The 13,145-nt window shown below is 41.6% G+C and overlaps 1 protein-coding gene across 1 annotated transcript in view; it reads left to right on the top strand.

Moving 5' to 3' along the window:
- Nucleotides 1-12,161, top strand: part of LOC147673741 (5-hydroxytryptamine receptor 3A-like) — a 193,357-nt gene extending 181,196 nt beyond the window's left edge. Inside the window, exons 8-9 of the mRNA XM_086945525.1 lie at nt 5,439-5,648; nt 10,853-12,161. Of these exons, the coding sequence (XP_086801651.1) occupies nt 5,439-5,648; nt 10,853-11,127 (485 nt within the window). The 3' untranslated portion in view covers nt 11,128-12,161. The remainder of the gene's footprint in view (nt 1-5,438; nt 5,649-10,852) is intronic.
- The last annotated feature ends 984 nt before the right edge of the window (nt 12,162-13,145 follow it).

The following is a 13,145-nucleotide window of genomic DNA, read 5'->3' as shown; positions in this document are numbered from 1 at the left end:
CTCCAGCCAATCACAAGCCAGACAGTCAATTCACATTTACTGCACAGACATGACAACTTCTAGAAGTGGCACTTCCACACTAGACACCATAAATCCAAGCACATCATCGTGCAGCATTTAATCTCACAAGTTCGCACATACCAAACTCGCACCTGCCCTCCCCACACATCAGCACCTACCATGGACACACATATCCCCATGCATTCATATGGGGGAGCAGGCCACTCTCACCACACATACACAGAGAGCGCATGCACTTTACACTGGACCACAGTAAAAAAGTGCACAGATGCCTAAAATCACCAACACCAGGTTACAGAAATGGGCTAGGCAAATGCAAAAAGTTTCGGGGCGAACATGCCAAAAGGGCCAAGTCCAACAGTAAGTAATGGAGATTTTTTTGTTTTAGGGTGGGTATGGGTTTTCGACTTTTCGGGTACATGGGAATAGTAATTTCTACCCCTACACTGTCCAACGCTTTCCCTACTGTTGCACTCACTGGAGTGGGAATAGTAATGTTTACCCCTACACTATCCAACACTTACCCTACTGTTGCCCTAAAAATAGTATGCGTTGTAATGGTAAGCATTGTCATGGTATGTGTTGAAATGATAGTTTGAAAAAATATGTTGTAATGGCATGCATTGTAAAATCATGCGATGTAATGGTAGTTGCAATGCAAAAACTGCATTGTAAAAGCATGTGTTGTAATTGTTTGCGTTGTAACATCATATATTTTTTCTTTGGCCTCACTTTCTGTGATATGAGTGGAGTTTTTTCAGGGTCCTGTGTTTGTGCTGCAAAATGCATGGTTTTTAAGTCAGGCTGCCATGTTTGTTAGCGATGAAGCAGCTGAAAATGGCTTCACCGCTAGATGGCATCAGATACTGGAGCTGTAGTGTTTTCTATTGGCTGAAGGACATTAACAAATCTATTCAATAGGTGTGCATGCTATATACAGTTGTAGAACAAACAAGTAAAGAGCACCTGTGATTAATATACTTTGAAGTAAAAAAACACAAGCAACTCCTTTCAGCAATTAAAACATTGTATTCATTCATCTCCCTTTGGTAAAGGTTGTAATTTATAGCGGTGCAGACTGCTCAGTATTCATAGGTGTAGCAGTGTCAACAATAAAATATGATACACATATATGCAACCACTACGGTGCTCCCTATTATAAAATGTTAACAATTTATACTTGAAACAAATTCAATCTTCATTGTTTGAAACGAACCACGGGGGATTGATGGTTAGCACCACTCTGTGGTAAAATTGAAGCCCTGGACATTCATAGTCGAATGTATTTCTAGAACAGTGACATTTGTAAAAGAGCCATTGACTAGGCATTTCAAAAAGACAACCTCTACATAAACGAGGATTTTTCCACCACAAAGGTGTTTTGCCAGAGGACACTGGTTGCCCTGATGCGACCCAATGGAATTAGAATGTTGGTTGAAATGTCGACACAGTTTCAAGGACTCTCCCATGTTTTGATCGAATCCAATACACAATAGAACTAATTTACATTGGACTATGAATACCTGTAAAATAGGGGCCAACCCTATTGGTTGCATAATATATACGTGCACCATATTTTATTGTTCACACTACTAAGCCTACTAGACCTTCGCCGACTGCACCAGTGTACATTTCAGCACTTGCCAAAGGGAGATCGTGATACAATATTTTTTATATGGAAATACAATATCTTCATATCTGAAAGGCGTTGCTTGTTTTTGTTTACTTTAAAGTATAATACTAACGGGTGTTCATTCATTGGAATACTCCTGCACTGGAGTTGAAATAAGACCACAGGAAAATTGTGTTTGTTCTAAGTCGCACCCTGGTTCCGGTTTTGAGCATAAGTGCCTGTGTTCTGTGTGTTCTTCTACTATCAGGATCGGAAAAGCTTTTAGGGCAATCAGGCAGTGCCCGATGGGCTGCTCTCACAGGTCAATGAGTGGGTGATTTTTGTGGGGGCTTTTTTGTATGGTAGCTGGGCCGGTTTTTACTGTTGATGCCCCTTATATTAAAACAAACATTGCCTGCAGCAAGCTCAAATTCATGCAGTCTTCCATGCATAGCAAAACACCTATTCAGAGTGTCTTTACAAGTTCAAAACTGCCCAAGTTCGCAAATGTGGGCCACTTTTTTAGCTATCTAACCCACTAATGGTGTGAAGAACCGGGTTTTCAAGTACCCAGCGGCGTCAGGGACACGCCCGAAGTCCTCTAGGTTCCCTTGCCTTGGTATACAGAGACACGGAATACTTCTAGGTGGCGTCAGAGATCAAATTTATTAGCTGCAGCTAGTAGCAGAAATCCCAGCAATACAACACGGTGTACAACTCAAGAAACTGCTCAATTTTACTAAGGCGAGACATCCCTATTTATACACAAAAAGGTACATTTAAAATGCACGCCCCTGCGCCAAAATTCAACCAATAGAAAGTACATGACATCACACAGCATCATACAGTAAAGCTCATTTTACAGTGTCCCAACCCACAAGTTAATATTTAGGCATATCTAAATAATAATCTGGAAGGCCCGAACAAACCCTTAATTGAAAGCGTAACCCATGAAATGAAGAAACAGTCGAGAAAAGTAGTTTCAGATAATGTGCAGGATAACAGAGACGTATAGATACTTAAAAGTTAACAAATGTCTTGAATAGTGATTGGAAAAAGTAAATAACGATCTTGCAGGGAAATTGGCTTGGCAGGGTCAATTCCAGGTTAAAGGCCAGCTTCTGAAATTAACTCCAGCGCACGAAGAAATCCTTAGTTAATGTATATATATATGATTCACAATAGGTCAGACTGCTTTGCTCACAGACTAACTTCTGAGGCCTACATAAAAAGTAACACCAGATGGCAGTCACGACACATGGCAAAAACCCATGTTTTAGAAAAGAAAGTTTTAAGGAAAGAAACCTTTTAGATATTGTTTAGGATAAAATATGCGCAAGGAAACTAAAGGTTAACAAGATCCTGAACAGTGATTGAAAAACACAGACAACGATCAGCTAGCGAAACTGGTTTTGCAAAAGGTCAGTTTCAGGTGAAAAGGGTTACTCTCTCTGCAGTTCATTCAGAGTCAGAGAAACCCAAATTAACATATGCACGAACTCAGAAGGCAAGGCCACTTGTTCGTTGGGCCTACTACACTGGCCTACGTGAGGGCAAAACTAAAATGCAGTCAAGTTTGAAAATTACAGAACCACAGGTGGCCACTTTTGTTTTGGTACCTGAACCTATATTCTTCCCAGTCCGTCCCTGTCTACATGCAATGTTCGACTTGGAGCCCTACAAACATATTTTTCAGACCGTGTGCAAAATTATGTCACATTGTGCAGAGCTGGGATGGTGCAGTGAGATAAATAACGGTGATGGATCAAGCCCTGATCTTTGGACTGGGTAAGAGTGGTCTGCTTAATTCAGACACTCTGTTCATCACCACCCCTTTTCTGAATCGTTTTTGGCCACTATAGGTGTGGCAGGGTATACTCAGACATGAGTCCCTTTCTCACTGCACCATCAGGATTCAAGCAAGCCGGGCCGAAGACGGCTGAAATGCCAGAAACCGGTCCCCGGTAGCTTGTCTCCTTTCTGGTGAAGAATTGGCTTGGTAGTTTAGTCTGCCCTGTTCCCATGATGCACTGGGCCAGGGACAGACTGATTTGCATATAGCCAGGTTCTGAGCTGGGATGGTGCAGTGAGATAAATAACGGTGATGGATCAAGCCCTGATCTTTGGACTGGGTAAGAGTGGTCTGCTTAATTCAGACACTCTGTTCATCACCACCCCCTTTTCTGAATCGTTTTTGGCCACTATAGGTGTGGCAGGGTATACTCAGACATGAAACCCTTTCTCACTGCACCATCAGGATTCAAGCAAGCCGGGCCGAAGACGGCTGAAATGACAGAAACCGGTCCCCGGTAGCTTGTCTCCTTTCTGGTGAAGAATTGGCTTGGTAGTTTAGTCTGCCCTGTTCCCATGATGCACTGGGCCAGGGACAGACTGATTTGCATATAGCCAGGTTCTGAGCTGGGATGGTGCAGTGAGATAAATAACGGTGATGGATCAAGCCCTGATCTTTGGACTGGGTAAGAGTGGTCTGCTTAATTCAGACACTCTGTTCATCACCACCCCCTTTTCTGAATCGTTTTTGGCCACTATAGGTGTGGCAGGGTATACTCAGACATGAGTCCCTTTCTCACTGCACCATCAGGATTCAAGCAAGCCGGGCCGAAGACGGCTGAAATGCCAGAAACCGGTCCCCGGTAGCTTGTCTCCTTTCTGGTGAAGAATTGGCTTGGTAGTTTAGTCTGCCCTGTTCCCATGATGCACTGGGCCAGGGACAGACTGATTTGCATATAGCCAGGTTCTGAGCTGGGATGGTGCAGTGAGATAAATAACGGTGATGGATCAAGCCCTGATCTTTGGACTGGGTAAGAGTGGTCTGCTTAATTCAGACACTCTGTTCATCACCACCCCCTTTTCTGAATCGTTTTTGGCCACTATAGGTGTGGCAGGGTATACTCAGACATGAGTCCCTTTCTCACTGCACCATCAGGATTCAAGCAAGCCGGGCCGAAGACGGCTGAAATGCCAGAAACCGGTCCCCGGTAGCTTGTCTCCTTTCTGGTGAAGAATTGGCTTGGTAGTTTAGTCTGCCCTGTTCCCATGATGCACTGGGCCAGGGACAGACTGATTTGCATATAGCCAGGTTCTGAGCTGGGATGGTGCAGTGAGATAAATAACGGTGATGGATCAAGCCCTGATCTTTGGACTGGGTAAGAGTGGTCTGCTTAATTCAGACACTCTGTTCATCACCACCCCCTTTTCTGAATCGTTTTTGGCCACTATAGGTGTGGCAGGGTATACTCAGACATGAGTCCCTTTCTCACTGCACCATCAGGATTCAAGCAAGCCGGGCCGAAGACGGCTGAAATGCCAGAAACCGGTCCCCGGTAGCTTGTCCCCTTTCTGGTGAAGAATTGGCTTGGTAGTTTAGTCTGCCCTGTTCCCATGATGCACTGGGCCAGGGACAGACTGATTTGCATATAGCCAGGTTCTGAGCTGGGATGGTGCAGTGAGATAAATAACGGTGATGGATCAAGCCCTGATCTTTGGACTGGGTAAGAGTGGTCTGCTTAATTCAGACACTCTGTTCATCACCACCCCCTTTTCTGAAACATTGTGCAGAGCAGCATCTGCTCACTCTGCTAGACATAAAGTATACATTAGCTTTGGATTTTTTTGGTTTCAGTGCCAAGACGTGTGAAAGATGATGGAAGAGAGTCTAAGAATCTGAAATTGTCATGGGAGGAGGGAGGGACAGATAGGGTGTTGGTGTGGGTGCCCGAGATGGCCTTGTCTTACACTCAGCATTTTAAAGCTGGATGATAACATTTTCTCTTCCTGTCCTCAGGTATTTTCTGCACAGTGTGCCTGATCATCATGATCGTCAGCATCATTGACTCAATCTTCATCTCCTACATGCTGCACCTCTCCGCAGTCAGGCCAGATGTGCCCAAGTGGTTAAAAATCTGGGTTTTGGGACGCCTGGCATACATAATGTGCATCCGTACCAAGAAAGATGCTGAGGAAAACTCAACAGTAATCAGCAACACAAAAAAAGGTAAAGACTTGTCCAAAACTATTAAGAGACCAGAGGCTGAACAAATAGGACAGGAGAAATGATTTAAATGTCAATAGAACACCTATCAGCTTTGACACTGAGTTAGATTACACACTTATATGTATATCAAACCTACATTTTTTTTTTAAATGAATCTAAGTTTCTACATCTGTTAGCCTTTTACTTAATTCTTCTGTCAAAACCTACATGCAAGAGAAAGATGTACAAAAATGTTTTAGAACTCTGCAGAACAATTATAGATTTACCCGAACAGATGTGGCACATAATGTGGACACGGAGAACCCTTAAATCCTCATTCCCAAAAAAAAAGACCCACAGTTGGATGTGTTACAAACAGTGATAAACCTTAATTTCATGAGACAATGCGTCCCAAGACAAGGCACTACGTGACATCTCAAAAATACAGATAATTAAGTAAAGACAAGATCTATTTTAATGTATAACTTTTTGAAAGCTTTATTACAAAATTCATAAGGTACAATGTAGAAGTTGTAAATTCAGTTGCATAAAATCCATTATCATGAAGGTTCTCAGTAATAGGATAATACAGAATAGTAATATTCTAAGTCCTAAATGAGCCGAAAAATCATCAGAAATCAGAGCAACATTAGCAGCAAAAGAAGGGACTCAAGAGGTCTCCTGCTCACCTCCCAAAAAGACGGTGTGCATATGAAATGTTCTTTTAGGAACAGATGTTGAAGAGAGCGAGATCGGAAGTGCACAACATGCCCATCCTTTTTTAATTTATGAAAAAATATTGCCCTACTTTTTGTGAAATGACAACTGTCTCTGGACGATTAATTGAGTGGTAGTCTCCTGTGCTATGAAACTCACACGGGCAGACAGCTAAACAATAAGCAAGTCTTCTTGCCATGGTGCCTGCTTGCCTGAAAGAAATTGAAATGTGTGCAACTGAATAATCTACAAATGTAAAAGGAGCTTGAGAGCCAGCACTGGTTTTAATTGATCAAATGACTTTAAGCTTTGTGAAGACAATTTTTTTTTGAGTGGTAGTGCAAGGGAGTTACCAGCTGAGCTAGAAAGTGTGTGCTTTTAAAGAACTCTGGGTATTATAAAATCTATATTTTGAAATCTTAATCTTAAACCTTTTTGCACATTTTGTATCAGTGTATCTTGTACTGTGTGTAATGTGAGCTTAAAATAATAACTTACATATTCACGGTGCTTCCTGTAACAGGCTGGCACCTCGTTGCACAAAAAATAGACAAGTCATAATTCTCCACTGCACTAACCAAGATTGAATTCTGTGGTTCTCTGGTTACACACAGAACTCTGCAGTGCAGTAACTAATATTTTAGAATGTACTATGGTGCATTTCCCACTGATAATTTTTTTTTTAGTATTATTTATTCTTCATTTAAGATGCACATTTTTCTATATATAGTTACTCGAAGGTGACAGACTACTTCCCCAGTTAATTACTGACCTGCCTCTCTCACATGCAGTATCACAGTTCCCATACTTTTCTTAGTGCACTTCGACCGCTACAAAGGAATATATTAAAAGTGCAGATTCATCATAGTGCGGGCAAAAACAAAATCCAATTTCGACAAATCAGACCACAGAAAATTAGAACCCCATACTGTGGTAAGGCTCTAAGCACTAACCCAATGCATGAATATTGATTTAGCTAAAGAGGATAAAATCATCTGGAGATGGTAGAACAAATTAGTTCGATTGCAACAGTGAACTATTGTGAATTAATGCAGTACAGTGAGCAGGCAACAGAGACCTTGAATGTTGTAACGTTTTTGAGTGCATGTTCGACTTCTTTGAGAACAACGCAATTTGGAAATAAACAGTTATTTTATTTGAACACCTAACTATAATGTTACTTTAACCTTTGTTTTTGTTCAGTGAATTTCTATTTCTTAATTTTAACATAAGATAAGATCTTATTACTAAAAGTAACTACAATATCACATTGATCTCAGCTTTTTGCAGTCTAATTGTGTGTTTTTTAGCCATATGCAACAGGGGTGGGCCGCAGGGCTTGGTGTCTATCCAGGCTCTGCGTACAACCCCTGTGGGTGAAAATCCCTAGGCCGTCCCTAGCAGCGTGTTGAAAGCATGGCCTAGGCCCCCCTTCATGACCATCCCAAGTACCTCTTCAAACTTGAGTTTCTACATAATGGCACCAAATCACAAAAAGCGCACTTTCTGAGTAAAGTTCGAACTGTCTTCAGAATTTGGTGTAAATTTGTTTTGCTGTGTTTTCTGTTATGAAGTGCAAAGTTTCCATCAGCATTAACATGGGAATTCAACATGTTGAGGCCCTGCTTGATGGATTGTCAGTTTGTGAAGGTTTATTAAACTGTGCCAAAGTTAATAGCGAAACAATGAAACCTCTTCCTATATAAATTCTGACATATGTATAATTACACATATGTGGAGTTAGGTATAGATATTTTTTACATATTTACATGTCGATATTTTGCTCTAGACATTTTGGGTATGCTATTAAATTAGTACGTTATTCCGGACCCCCACCCAGAAAAACAATAGCTTCTGATCTCCACTCACTTGAAAAATATTCTTCTTACAAAAAATGTAAAGGAAACCTGCTTTACTCTCAGTACGCATGTTCTTTATCTGCATCGCTAGGAAACGTAAAGTTTACTGTACCAATACTTTGCATCTAAAGAGCATCCACACTCATCATAATTACTTCCATGCTCAATAGCTTTTCATGGTCTTGTATGATATGGTATAATTACATACATCCTCCCATCAGCACAGATGGATGATGGGCATGGGGGTGGCATAATGTATTTTCTTTGTTGATAGTTAGGATGTTACTCTTTAGATTTTTGCTTCAAGAAGCTTGTTTGAATTGAGAAGTCATTCAATGTCCAATGTAATTCCTGGTAATTATATGGTATATTCCATCATGTTTTAAACCATATCTCTAATATGGAATCTTGAATTCTATCCAGCACTTTCTGGTACCATGGAATAGGAACAGAGATGGTCCAATTTCATTTTTTTTGAGAATCTCAATTCAGAAATCGATATTCCTAATGTACAAACCCCTTTTGAGAGCCATTAGCGATTCATAGTGAGTCACAAATAGACGTACCTCATGGGTGTTAATGAGGTAGATCGCAATTTGTTACCCACTAGGATCTGCTGCCATCACAGGCATGGTGACATGCTGGGGTCAGCAGACATCACTGTCTGTGATTGCTTTTAAATATAACAATATTTTCTTTTAAATACAGCCTGCTTTCTTTAATGGAAAATGGGATGCTTTAAAAAAAATTAAAACTTTGAAGTTGTATGTCCTTTGGACCACCGCATGCTCTTAAAAAATATTTTTCCTACCTTTCTCGAAGGGGAAAGGGTTCCATTGGAGACGCTTTCCTATCTGCGAATGGCTTACCACCAACTTTCATTTGGCAGTAAATTGCACATGTTTTGCGGCTGCATTTCGGTCTCAAAACATTCCTACATAACAGTGTGATTCAGTATTAGGAAGCAATGCCCTCAACATGCTCCTTCCAAATACCGAATCATAAAACCCAAATTGTGATTCGGTAACAATCACAATTTTGGCTTTGTCCATCAGAAAAAGCATTTGCAAATGGCCTGATTTCGTGATTCGGACAATTTGCAAAAATGCTTTGTACATCTTGCACTTTTTTTTAAACTTTAATGTGTCCTTATTAATGCTCTACTTCTTTTTGTAGCTTCTCACCATCAACAAATACTGTTGCTTCTGAAATCTGTCACTTTGGGCACCTGAAAGATCATGGACTCAAGATAAATGGAAAAAAGCCCTTTTGCCATTTATCACATATTTTTTTTAAATTTAGGTTTAAAGTTAAATTGTTCTGCTCCTGTAATTCTAACCAGAGTATTGATGGGAGTCTTGATGGTGCATGCAGACTTATGACAGTTCTTCTGCTCTGTATTGCGACAGTGAACATGAAGTAAACACCATGAAATAACAGAGTGTCAGAGTATTTATCGGCAGGAAGCCAATGGGGGTTCACATGTTTTTTGATGCAACATGCAGTGCCCCATTGAAAATTCCAATGCTTTCTGAAGGGTTAGCAGACGTGGGGTATTAGGGAGATGTCACATATCTGCACCTCCCTCCAGTGTCTGTCTTCCATTTAGGATTATGTACAAAGTGAACCTTTAGGGACGGGTTCTGCTCTTATTATAGTCGCAAACATGCCTAGTACACAAGGTGACTCTAGCACACATTTATAGGTGATCTCCTGTATCCCTTGGCCTTCGAAAGCACAGTCCTGAAACTTCAAGGGACACTTCTAAGTCTGTATGCCTGCCCTGTTATCCCTCCCAGTTGGTTGACATAAGGTAATGTTTTAAGATCGGAAGGGCCAGCATAGATTATGGCAGCAGACAGACTAGGAGAAAGGCCCAGGTACAGATGCATGGCAATAATGCTTGTATTTTTATGCTTAATATATGCTTTCTCTTATAGATGCTGTTAATCTTCTTTACCACAGATTTAAAAAACCCATACCTATTGTAAAAATATGACGGCTCACAATAACATAAGATTGAGCAAAGGAGTTTGGATTAGTCACTTAGGCCCAGATCTACTAATGCAATGCCTCAGTGTTACATTACTTTTGTAACGCAAACTGGAAGCAAAGTGTTATGCTGGCATTTACTATCCAAAGTAAATCCTGATTTGCATTAAATAGTTTACCGAAGTACCACAAAGATGAGTTATAGACTGCTTTGCGTAACCTTGCGTCAGGTATGGTCTTGCATGGGTGGAATAGGGGCGTTCCCATGCAGCCACCTATGGGTGTTGATGCCAATCTCTATATACAAACATGGGTAGACATTGATTTGTGCCAGGACCTTACACCTCCTGGGGGCAGGCATAACAAAGAGATTAGTTTTAATTTCTCCTGCTGCAATGTACAGCACACATACAAAGTGGGAGAAGTGTTAAAGTATATTTTTTGTACTGGAAGGGCCCCTCGTCACATCGTAAGTTCACCCTAAGTTTTTGGGAGAGTTTGTCATATTCATTGCTTAAAACTGAAATATTTGTCAACTATAAAGAGTCACGTTGTCAGATAAATTGAACTGATGTCTCAACTTCATTGACTTCTTTGAACTTGAGGAAGTGACCCCTGAGATCCAAGGCTTTAACATGTTTTGTTTTCTTTGCCTAGAAACATCAGATACTCCTTCCAGCCAAGAAACCGAATTACAGGACAGAAGACACCTTCTAAAAGAGCATCAAGACAGCCCAGAAATAAAATTACTTAAGAGGCTGTTGGTGGAAATTTTAATGATACGTCGTCACTTAATTATGTCCAAGAAGGAGGAGGAGGCCAAATCTGAATGGCACATGGTGGCCTTTGTTTTGGATAGGTTCATTCTCATATTGTACCTTTTCACAGTGCTGATTATTGCAATTATCGTTGTAGTGGTTTGGGTCTTCTAGCAAAAAGCTGTTCCGCAAAACCACACCCAAATTACACAAAGAAACAAGATCTATAGTCAGTTTACGGGATCATGCGCAATCTTCGTGAGATTTTCAAGTGGCTACCCACTGAGGCAAGGAAACCGTTGGTGCAGGGCCTTATTATCAGTCGCTTGGACTACGGAAACGCCCTGTTTACCACCCTGAATGAAGATCTGCCCTCCAAGCTCCAGATTCTTCAGAATACAGCAGCTAGGCTTGTCCTCAATCTTCCCCGCAGATCTCCATCCACTTCTAATCTAAGGACCCTTCACTGGCTGCCGATCCGACAGAGATGCCATTTTAAAATCTTAAGTCTAGCCCATAAGACAATGTATGATGCCAGCCTTTACTATTTAAAAAACAAACTTAAATGGTATGTACCAGGAAGATCATTAAGGTCAAGCTCTAAATTATACCTTGCTCAGCCCCACATTCGAACTTTGCACAACGGAGGCCGTTCCTTTTCATACCTTGCCCCCATGTTATGGAATAAATTGCCTTCACATATCTCATCCACAACCGATCACAAATGTTTACGTAAACAACTTAAAACCTGGCTTTTCCCTCCAATCGCTAACTAGTCTCGGATTGTTGACTGTCCTATCGTCCTTTCACTGCTAGCCCCATGAGACCCCATGGTGAGTTGTGCGCTATATAAGAACATCTGACATATGACTTATGACATTTAAGACCTAGTTTCCACATGGTATGAGCTCTATTGAAACTCTCTATAAATAGATACACAAGTGAACATGTGAAGTTCTCGATGCTGGTCAAATAACTTATTAACTTATTTGCAACCTCAACCAAAATGCCTGACAAAGTTCAGCTTCAGACAACATCTTCATATTGGCAGGATCACAAAGAGCAGCAACTTATAAAATCAGTGAAGTTTTGTCCATATTTGTTTTCCTTTTATGCTTGCTAGCCTTATTATGGTCTTTTGTACATAACATGTTTTGTCATTTTCCCGCTTACATTATTTGAAAGCAGAATAAAGCCTATTGATTTTTCCTGATTGTTTCATATTGTTGTTTGTTTATGTGGTTATATTGTGAGGAGTAGATTCAGATTGCTGAATTTCATCTAACAAAGGTTCTTTGAACATCAGATCTACCATGTTACCAACAATGGGATGCATAGGTCCAGGCCGAGATGTCGACCCATTTACATTCAAATCCCCATATTGTACAAAAGGGAGACTGCAAAGGAAACCACGTTGTGATCTACAGCACCTTCACTGCAAAAAAGATAAGGTCAGATCTAGTATTTGATGGGTGGACCATTGGCCCACCAGGCAAAAGGGGGCTATCGCCTCCAATCCCTTAAAGAGGATCATCCTCCATTGTTGGATGACCCTGCCTGTTGGTGGGGTAGGGATTTTCAAAGCCTTCATTGCAACTGCTGCTGAACCAGAAGCCGCGAAGGCTCTGAACTTTGCTGACTTGGTACCATATTAGGTATGTCCCATCTGCAAATTATTTAATTTTCAGGAAGTAAAATCCTAAAGCAGAGATTTGTTGCTAAAAAAACAAAAAAAGCCAATAACTTTGATGCCTTAATAGTGCAGGACATTGATCACAATGACCTGCCGGTACAGTGGCTAACCATAGTGCTGAGTGATTAACTTGCTATTTGAAGGGGGGCGTTCTCCGGCTGCAGTCAGTGGTGAATTTCCCCAGCTGCGCTGTAGTGTTGTGGCCCTCCTGGTGTCGCTGCCTGTATCTTCTCCGTGACCCATTGCTAATTGCAGCCGGCTGCCTCCGAGAGTACTGCATTCCACGGATAGCCGCTGTGTGCCGCTGTGTGCCGGGGGTGGTGCCTTTCCTGTTGGAGGGGCTCAGTGCCGCGGGCGGCGGGGGTGGTGCGGATGAGCTCCCGGGGGCCACAAGGAAGATCTGCGGTGGGCGGTCCTGGCACCGCACCTTGCCGGGCTCCTGAGGTGGGCTTGACTCTACCTGCCTCGCGGCTTTGAACAAGTGCGGTGGGCTGCCACA

Source organism: Lissotriton vulgaris, chromosome 12 (genome assembly GCF_964263255.1).
Source record: "Lissotriton vulgaris chromosome 12, aLisVul1.2, whole genome shotgun sequence".
In the NCBI taxonomy this organism is placed as follows: Eukaryota; Metazoa; Chordata; class Amphibia; order Caudata; family Salamandridae; genus Lissotriton; species Lissotriton vulgaris.
The sequence above is the reverse complement of the archived record's forward strand: the minus strand, read 5'-3'. Positions and strand labels throughout refer to the sequence as shown.